Below are 10,135 nucleotides of genomic sequence, written 5' to 3' on the forward strand. Positions count from 1 at the left end.
TAAAAATGTTTTAATAAATAAATAAATAAAATAAATAAAATATTCCTGTGCAGGTGGTGTTTAAATTGCCCTGTTCAATGTTGAAAAGTCCTCAATCCATTGTCTTTTAGGAAGTTGAATTTATCTTCCTGAGTTGTAAAATCCACCTAAGGTGCAGCTGCATGCAAGTTTAGGCCAAGAAAAAGGCCTACAATTCTCAGCATGCCCCTTGCATAGGATGGTGCCTTTATCTGTCCAAAGGGCATGGAAAATCCATTTACGCTGACCTCACATTAGCTTGCAAGTGACAGTGTAATACCTTAAGAGAACGTTAAACTTTAATCTAAGCATTTGATGCTCTGAGATTATAGGGGCTGCCGTCCGTAACAGCCAATTCCCACTCGTAATGCTGCCAGATCGAGGCCTTAACCACATCCTGAAGATATAACACCCCCGCCACACACACACACACACACGCGCGCGCGCGGCTTCCCCACTCGGAAGTGTGGTTCCGACTGCGAAATGCATTCTTGCGCGCCTCGCATCTGCGTCGTGACTCATTTCGTGGCAACGCACCGCAGGATTTCCCTCTCGGAGTGGCTGCTGGTCTTTCTTCCCTTTTGGGGAAGGCCTTGAACTAAATGACCTCCCAGTGACCCGCTAATCCACCTCAATTTTAACCCACCCACCAATAACCGCAAATAATGCACGTATCACCGAAACCTCAACATGGGAGATAACAGGCGAGCCCGAGAAGTTGGCGGGGAAAGTGGCGGCCCTGATGCCGCTAAGCCCATAAAGCCCACGCGGGGAGCTGGGCTGATCTCCTCCGAGTCTCAGTTTAGCCAACCCTGCAAGGTTGTTGGGAAACCAAATGGGGAGAGGATCCTCCGAGGAAGCAAAAGGGGTAAACATGCCGTGCTAGAAAATACGGGCAGCTGATTAGAAAATGATGCTCAACGATAAAAGGAAAGCTTGTCTATTTACCTTCCCAGGCACAGGGGGCTCCGAAAGGACCGCGTGAGTCTTAGTCGGGATAAATAAGGGAAATGAGGCATATTAGGGATGGATTTGTAGAAGGGAGACTCATGCGGAGCAGCCCGATGCTGGGAGACCAGGAGAGGCAAAGGGCGATCTGCCCCCAGCGCTTGGCGCAGCGATGGACTCGGGAACGCGTCTGCGCGCGGCTCCGGCACGAGCACGGGGGGGGGGGGGCTGTCCCAGTGCGGCGGCCCTCCCGCCCACTCGTGGGCCACTGGGAGGCCAGAAGGCGAGGGCCCAGCGCGGAGGGAGCCCGCCGTCTCCCACCTCGTTCCCTGCAGCAGCCAGCACTTTTCCCGGCCAGCCCGAGGCCGGCGGCTTGCAGCCCTGCCCGAAGCACGGCCCGGCGAAGCAGAGGCACCCTGTGCATGCCCAGGAGCGCTCTCGCCCGCTTCCCGGGCAGCGCCCGGGGCGCGAGGGCGCGGCCGGAGGGGGCCGGCGCAGGATCCGGGCACGCCAGTCGCCTCCGCCCTGCGCTCCCTGCGACCGGGCGGGGCGCGGGGCGGGGCGCGCGGGCGGGCGCGCATAAATAGCGCGCAGCGCGGCGGCGGGAGGGCTGGCGCGCAGCGGAGCGGAGTCGAGCGGAGCCCGGGCGAGCGAGCAGGGGGACGAGCGAGCGAGAGAGCGAGCGCGGCGGTGCCCGCGCCGCTGCCCGGCATGGCGTCGCTGCTGGGCTCGTACGCGTGGGCGGAGCGGCTGGAGTGCCCGGCGCTGGAGCTGCCCGGCGGCGGCGGCGGATCGCCCGCGGCGCCGCGCGGGGAGAAGGGTGCTGCCGAGAGCCGCATCCGGCGCCCCATGAACGCCTTCATGGTGTGGGCCAAGGACGAGAGGAAGCGGCTGGCGCTGCAGAACCCCGACCTGCACAACGCCGAGCTGAGCAAGATGCTGGGTGGGTGCGCCGCGCTGCTCGCGCTCGCTTGCGCGCCTTCCCGGCGCGGCCCCGGGGCTTCTCGGCGCGGCCGGTGCGCGGAAAGAAGCCGTGCGCGCCGCCCTGCCGGAGGCGCGGCCCGAGGGTGGTTCACCGATCGAGCAGGAGTGCCCGGCCTGCCTCTCCGAGCCCCTTTTGACCTCGGAAGGGGCCCGGAGCACGTGCGTAAAGCTCGGCCGTCGGGGCGCGTTTTCGCCCCCGCGTTGGGTCGAAGGGGACTTCTCTTTTCTGCAATTCTCAGGGCGTGGGGGTTGCTTTCAAGTCCGGGGCGTTCACGGCGTTGTTTCCCAATGTAAAAGTGCCCCATAATAAATTGTGGGGCGCTCCCCCCCCCATTCGTAATCCATTTCAGGTCGTTTGGCCACGCGTATTTGTTGAACCAAAGAGTTTAGGGGGGGAGCTGGAGCAGTGGAGAAATTTTATCTTTCGCTCGCTCGCATTTGCAAAAAAGATCAGAAGTGGAACTGGGGAAAAGGGCTTGTTATCTGGAAGCTTGTTTAGAAAATCAGGCTCCTTGTTTCGTTTTGGCACACGGCTGCTTCAATCCCATTGGGTTCCGAAGTTAAATAAGGTCTCACTACTTAAAAGAAAGGTACCTTGGGATGAAGTCGGCAAATCGTGTAAAACTGGTGTTAGGAATTTGCAAAATAGAGAAAGGGCATGATTCTCAGTAGATTTTTTTGTTTCTTTCTTGTGAAGTGACAGGACACGGCATCCTAAAACAGAAGAAAATAATCGGATTGTTTTGTGGGATGCTTGTAGCCGTTGTCATGTTTGAGCTTTCTCATTTCGTTTCCATCATACATATCGCAACGCTCTTATTTTTAATTGGGGAAATTTAAAAGCATGGCTGGATTTTACGCTTAAAAATAGCAATCAGTGAAAGTTTGGGGATACTTTAATGTTGGACTGGCCGCACAAGGGAAGATAGCACTGAACTGCTTTTGGCAGAAATTGGAAAGGGGTTTTTATATCATGTAGAACTGAACCAAAAAAGGCAACTTCCGAAGGTTTTTTTCTTTATGTTTAGGTTGCATTTGCTAGGGATTTAGACAAAGCAAGTTACTAAAATTTAACTCATTACACGTCAGTAGTAAGTGCCTGAAATGCTAAACACTTGTGAAGCCCCAGTAAAGACTATAAAATTCCTTCAGCATAAGGGTAAGATGAACAAATTCAGACCTTGGCGGCCTCAAAGAAAAGCAGTTTACGAACATCCTAACTATTTGGTCTGGGAAGCACCAAACACCATCCAAAATTAATCTAACTCAAAGTGCTATTCCTTTCAGCAGGGTTACTTTCTGTAGGACTCCCTAAACTCGCCCTCACTTTGAATTTGTCCTCTGTGTAGAAAGGAGTAGTTCCTTTAGAAATGGAATTATTTATTTATTATGGCACTCTCTAATAGAAATTTATTTGCGCTGCTAGGTAGCAATCCCAGTTTGTTTTCAGTGTCAGTTTTTAATACTGTTCGGGCTGCAATCCTGTAGCATTGACTTGGGACAAAGTGATCCCCATTGAGTGCAATGAGTGAGACCCACTGAGTGCAATGGGGCTTATTCCTGTGTAGGATTTCAGCCCTTGTTATCCTAACCGTGCTTCCTTGCAAAACAAATTCCACTTGGATTAAAGCAGGTGCTGTTTCTAAGCAGTTATCCTGAGCCGCCTTTTCCTAAATAAAGGGTGCCAGCGACTTCCAAGTATATTCAGTTCGTATTGCCTGATCATAACCATGTTTACCTGGATATAAACCCCATTGATTTCGATGGGATTGTCTTCCACATGAATATCTGTTGGGCATAGAGGATTGAGAGAGGGAACAGGTAGCGATAACTGTCTTTAAGGGTCTGAGGAATTTTGCTTGATTTTTCATTCTCAGATGTTGAAGTCAGAGGAAGTCGCATCAGTTACGCCACAATTTCCAGTGCATCCCCCCTTTAGTCTTCTTTCTAAACTAAACCCTTCTTTCGTGGGGGGCAGTTGTAAGCCTGTTATCCGGGCATCCGGTTTTTAACCTTTCCCAGCACTGTTGGGTGGCAGAACTATTCCAAGGGAGCTGCTAAAAAAAAAAAAAATGACTCTTGGAAGCTTTACTTTCACCTCCCGAAAATTCCTTGCTTTTCCTAAAACCCCTGCGTTTTCACAGCTGCTACATGCCCAGTTGAGGCAGCAATTTCACCAGGGTGAGCCTACGCTCTGTTACTGGTATATTTACTGCCCTTTCTAGTCCCATCTGTACATTAAATGCAGTTGCATGAAATGCATAACAATTATGTTGCATTTCATTTGGAGAGATCTTTGGAGAGTTCTTCATAGCCGGTCACCTTGCTGCTTTCTAGGCTATTGCTTATGCAGGATTGGCCCTCACCAACCAAAGGAAATGTTACTAGAAATATCTTGAGTGCTGGAAGATCTTTATATAAAATAGTAGTAGTACTAGTATTAGCAACATCAGTGCGCCAGAGTGTATGGCCAGACATCCTGTGCTGTTGATAAATTACATAAGCCGGACTTACCTATGCAAATTACTCAATTTGCATGCTTGAGTTGCAGATTTGAGAAGATTAATTTTTGCTGTGTAAGAGCAAAAAGAGGTTTAGGTCCAGGCATTGATTTGGGGTTTTGATTTTCCTGTTTAGTCTTAGGAGAACCGGAGTGCGAATAGATCTCCCCATGGTTGTGGAATTCCCAAAGCAGTTGAGGGAGAGGGGCAGAAACTCAGTGGAGGGAAAGGAATATCTTGCCTTCTCCCCTCTGCCCCCCCCCACCCCATAGGACTCTGCAGCTTCCTTACTCTCAGAACAGGTTAAAATTCAGCAGGTGCATCTCTGCTCCTGAATCTTTGTGCCAGGAAGAACAGTACCTCTTGAATTGCTGCCTCTCAAACAGCAGTTGATGGCACAGGTGTTCTTTCAGGGAAAAATGTGGCAGCCCTGAAGTTGGGAGTGAGACTTCTCTTCCGTCCAAGAGTTGGGGGCGTATCCCCTCTTTTATCTGGCAGTGCAGAGGTCTGTGGGCAAGAGGTTTTGAAGGGTCTGGAGGCAAAGGTGAAAGAAAATGCAGTTCCCCTCTTCTGGTCCAAGATTCCCATCTCAGGGGAATCCAGATGCAGATTTCCCTCTCTGAGACTCTCCAGATCAGCACCTAAAGCCAAATTCTGGAATTTCACACTGCGGTTTGGACTGCTTTTCCAACTGTGCGGCGTGCAGGAGCTGAGAATATCTGTGCTCTTTGGGACAGATTAAAGGAAGCATTTGGGGCTGTCCACAGTTTAATGAACGAAAACGATTACTCATTGCTGGGAGGAGAGGATATCTCCACAGGTTCCTTTTCCGTTCCTTACTACATAAACAGCGCAATCCTCGGCAATCAGATGCGATTCCCAGTTGGCCTTACTCTGAGAAAAATAGGCACAGGCTTGCACTCCTACGAGAGCTCTTAATTAATTAATCAATTAATTAATAACGGATGTGTTAGTTACATTTGCTTTTTCCTATTAAATGGCGTTTCATCCTCTTTCTTCAGGCCACTGTCTCTTGCGGTACCTGGCCTTAGATTGGCTGAAGGTGCCGTCCTCGTTTCTCCTTTCTGTTTTCATACATTCGCGTCAGCATCATGGCCCTCCAAAGTCAAAAGGACTCTTTGCAAACAAACCTTGACAAATATGTTAACTACGTTGGAGAGAATACATTGATTTTTCACAAACGGGAATCTGTTATTTCCCAGCTGAGTTTGGGTGTACGGATGGAACTCCTTTCAGTGTCCAACCCCAAGGCTCTCTCATGTCACTCGCCCTAGAATTTGACTTTAAAATCTTTCACTGAATTGTGAATTTCTGAATATACGGATGCTGTCTAGAATGGGAAGCTGGGTAATTGTGAAGAAAGACCCAGCAAGTAGCTCAGTTGGAATAGGCTGAATTCTTGTACGTTCTTCCTCTTTTGGATGCCAAGCTGCGTGTCACTAGAAGCCCTTGGCCTTCCGGAAAACCTACGATAGAGATTTCATTCATGCGTTCTCTAGTATCAAACTGGTTCCTATTTCTAAGAAAAAGAGAAGTCTCATCCACCTTCTCTGCACCACTGTTCATAAAGTAATGCTCCAGTGCTTTAACTAATTTATACAATGAACGTCAATTAAACATTCATGTTTAAATGTTGGTGGAAGGTGAAGCCACGTGCGATTTTATTATCTTTTTCTTTTCCGCAAGGCAGGGCCGCAGCTTGCAGTCCGTGGGAGACAAGGACAGAAGGGAGGGAGAGATGCCTGTGGGTATTTGCTCCGACACTGTGCAATGAAAAAACTATCCTGCAATTCTCCACATGGTTGGATGGGGAAGTCTGGAAGTCACTGAACTTTTTTCTGTCTGACATACATAGGAATCACACCCTTACCTATCTCAAACAATCTGGAAGACCCGGGCGGATTAAAAGGTTGCTGCATAAGGCTGCTGCCTGCCGTTAGCTTGATTATACATTCGACGTGCCTGATGCTGCGGCCAGAAAGGAGTTCCCCGTAGTAGGTCACTGCCTGACCTCAGACTGGCGCTGTGCCCTCGGGCTGGCCTACCTTACAGTGTTGTTGTGAGGATAAAATGGGAGAGGGCTAGAAACTTGTGAGCTGGTTTGGGCTGGCAGGACAGCAAAGCATGGGTGCAAAATGAGGAAGAAAAGCCCTGCTTGGCTGGGTGCGTCCCAGAGGAAGGTTCTTCCACCCAACTCTGTTTATTTCCATGGGAATGCTGGCTAGGTTGCCCTCAGAGTTGAACTGTCGTTATTTTAGTATTTTTTGCAGGTCTGTCGATAGGCGCAGCACGTTCAGACGAAAATCCCTGGTGTCATAATGAAGGCAAAGAGAATTGATAAGAATTGGGATAATGTATTTGTCCTTGTTTGAATCAGAATCGAGGCAGGAAAAAGGGGCTATAGCTCCCAGGATGCCCCCACTAGGGCATGCTGGGAGTTGTAGGCCTTTCCCCGCACCCTGTTTAAACAGGCACAGGATGGGGCCATGCTCGCCAAGGCATGCTGGGAGTTGTAGGCCTTCCCATGATTTTCTGGTTTGATCTTGTTCTACCCCAGATGGTGGTAGAGGAAAAGTCGTAAATGGACGCGTGCACGCGCAAGTGCCAGGCAAAGGACCTGCCGCCTGCCTTCGCGGGCCCTTTCCCAGCCACGCGGCCTGTGCCCACCTGGCGCTGGACGGCGCTCCCGCCAGCCCCAAACCTCCTTCCGCACATGCGGGCGATCCTAAACTGCCGACGATGTCGCGAACCGAGAGAGGAGAACGCAGCACATGGCAGCGAGCCCACGTCTTTGCCTCCGTGTCTCCCATGCGCTGTAACAAGGGGGAAACCTCTCTCTTCTCGCCCTCGCAGGGAAGTCCTGGAAGTCGCTGACCCCGTCTCAGAAGAGGCCGTACGTGGAAGAGGCGGAGCGGCTGCGGCTGCAGCACATGCAGGACTACCCCCACTACAAGTACCGGCCCCGCCGGAAGAAGCAGGTCAAGCGTCTTTGCAAGAGGGTGGACCCGGGCTTCCTGCTGGGGGGCCTCGCCCGGGATCCGGAGCCGCTGCCGGAGAAGCGGCCCTGCGGCAGGGCGCTGGGCAAGGAGGAGCGGCACGCCGGCTACTCGCCCGCCTCGGTCCTGCCGAGCCTCGGGAGGTACCGGGAGGGTCCGGGCAGCGGCGCCGGCACCCCCCTGGACACGTATCCCTACGGCCTGCCCACTCCGCCCGAGGGGTCCCCGCTGGACGTGATCGACCCCGAGCAGACCTTCTTCTCCTCCCCCTGCCCCGAGGACACCCACCTCCCTCACCTCCCCGGAAACCCCTACCCCCTGGACTACTCCTCCAGCCCTCTGCAGTGCGGCCACCCCCTCGGCCGGGTGGCCGCCCCCGTCCACCGCACGCCCTCCGGGTGCCCGCACCCGTCCTCGAGCAGCTACTACGCCCCGGCCTTCCAGCCCCCGCTCCAGGCCCCCGGGGCCCATGCCCCCCTGGGCCAGCTCTCGCCTCCCCCCGAGCACCAGAACTTCGACGGCTTGGACCCGCTGAGCCACGCCGAGCTGCTGGAGGACATGGACCGCACCGAGTTCGACCAGTACCTCAGCGCGCCCGGGGATGCGGAGCCGAGCGGGCTGCTCGCCAGCGGGCACGTCCAGGTGTCTCCGGCGGCCGGCGGCGCTCATTCCTCGGAGACCAGCCTTATTTCTGTCCTCGCCGACGCCACAGCCACATATTACAACAGCTACAGCATTTCTTAGACCCGAGAGGAGGGATCAGCCCCGCGGGACCGGCGGAGGACGGACTCGGAGTGCTTCATGGGACGCAGAAAGGTCTTCAGGCTTCTCCTGCCTCCTGCCGCTTCTCCTCAGGGTTGCTCAGTCCGAACTGAGATAACGTAGAGTTTTCTCTCTGATAGGTAATTAATTTATCAACATCGCCCGTTCTCCCAGCAGTGCTGAACTTGCCATGAGCTGCTTTCCGGAAAGTCTCTGCTCAGGTTTCTCTCTCAGTGTTTCACCGGCTCTTCAAAGGATAAAGGGAAGGAGAACTGGTGCCTTCCAGATGGCTCAGACTACAAGTCCCATAATTCCCAGCCAGGGTGGCCATGATCTGCTGCTGCTCCTAATTGTAGGCAGATTAGAAATGAGCCGTTTCCTAAACACACAACGCTTTATTCTCCTACAAAGCAGGATTAGTTTTCAAAACACCGAGTGCAAGTAAATTAGCATTCTGCTTGCCAGCAAACAATAACAAATCTTTATTATTTTCTGCAATTATTTTCTAATTAATTAATATTTAATTAATATTAAAATATTAATTTTGCATTCTGCCATTATTTTTGAGCAGCAAGCTTGTCTTTGTGGCTTCAACCCCATTTGGCCTCCTTTCACTATTTCAATTTATATTTATAGATTATATATTTTTCGAGCATCAAACCACAAGGCTACAGGGTTTCCACTGATGCAGAGAAAGTTCCCAAAATAGGAACGGACCTCCCAAAATCAGATAATATTTTGCTGAATCTGCGTTGTCATTTTACCTGTTTTAATGCAAGAGTTCGACTTACTCCTCACAGGGAATGTGCAGATTCCAACAACGTTGGCTGTGCCAGCCAGGGATCATGGGACTTGTAATCCAATGTATCTGAGGGCATCTGCACCGAGAAGACTTTTTTAGCATTTTCATCATGTCACCTTATTACAACCTGGTGTGATCGCCTGGTTGAAAATTGTTCCCTTAGTAATAATATTTTTGCCCAAACATTTAACCCAAATCAGGGTGCAGCCTGATGCATTTTGAGGCAGAAAAAGGTCAGCTGCGACACACACAATCCGCACAGCCTTTTCCCCGTGTAGGACATGTGTGTTTTTTTCTGTTCCATGGCTACTTCAAAGACCTTGTCGTGTTTTCAGACGAGAAAGTCTTTTTTCAGTGACCCAGCATCTGCTTCCAGTGTTGCAATCCCACTGCTTTTAGTAGGATTACACTCAGGTAAAACGATTTCTGGTTCAGTTTTTAAATCTGCATTTGTTCATCGCCCTCCATCCAAATCAACCCATTATGTGGCTATTCCAAAAAGGTTAGCATGTTATTTGCAGGCTGGCCGTGTGCCTAAACATTTTCAAAATGTGAGGTTTGCTGATTAATTTTAAAGGCTGCTTCTGGTTATTGGGCCTGAAGGAGAAAGCACAGTACTCTGGATATGCTCAGAGGCGTTGTTCGTAGTTCTTATGTTCCTGGGCTAAATCGTAGCTTCACTTAAGCCCAGGATGGTGTGAATTTAATAGTCCACCTACCTGCCTTCACACTCTGTCTCCCGATTCCCCAAGCCCTCATTCCTAAGCTTGATGCTCTGGTTTATCAAACCATCCCCTGCCAAAAGATATGGCAGCATTTAGAAATTAAAAAGGAATTCTTTTTTGATGTAGGTTCTGCCATAAATGACACTGTACATAGATAAGTTTCACAGCATCACATGCACACACGAATTTTGTATTGCTAGAAAATTGACTATGTTTCTTTGTTAATCAGTTTAGTAGAGTTAATCTTAATGTAATGACCAGTTAGCTGGTTTATATAATTCTGTTTTTGTTTTTATAATTTTATGCCTCACGTGTGTTCTTTCATCTACAAATAATGCTTTTATATATAAAAAATAAATGAATCAAACATCACACAAA

At 50.5% G+C, this 10,135-nt stretch overlaps 1 protein-coding gene across 1 annotated transcript; it reads left to right on the top strand.

Moving 5' to 3' along the window:
- Nucleotides 1–1,677: 1,677 nt before the first annotated feature.
- Nucleotides 1,678–10,135, top strand: SOX7 (SRY-box transcription factor 7). Its single transcript, XM_044450288.1, has 2 exons — nucleotides 1,678–1,909; nucleotides 7,326–10,135. Exons 1-2 carry the CDS (start codon nucleotides 1,678–1,680, stop codon nucleotides 8,210–8,212), a joined length of 1,119 nt encoding a protein of 372 aa, XP_044306223.1. The 3' UTR covers nucleotides 8,213–10,135.

The sequence above is a fragment of the Varanus komodoensis genome, unplaced genomic scaffold (assembly GCF_004798865.1).
Source record: "Varanus komodoensis strain SLA01 unplaced genomic scaffold, ASM479886v1 scaffold64, whole genome shotgun sequence".
In the NCBI taxonomy this organism is placed as follows: domain Eukaryota; kingdom Metazoa; phylum Chordata; class Lepidosauria; order Squamata; family Varanidae; genus Varanus; species Varanus komodoensis.

Excerpts from the sequence above, each read along its gene's own strand:
- SOX7 (XM_044450288.1), top strand. The coding sequence starts at position 1,678 with ATGGCGTCGCTGCTGGGCTCGTACGCGTGGGCGGAGCGGCTGGAGTGC. Across the intron at positions 1,910-7,325 it reads CGAGCTGAGCAAGATGCTGG|GGAAGTCCTGGAAGTCGCTG; the intron begins GTGGGTGCGCCG and ends TCGCCCTCGCAG.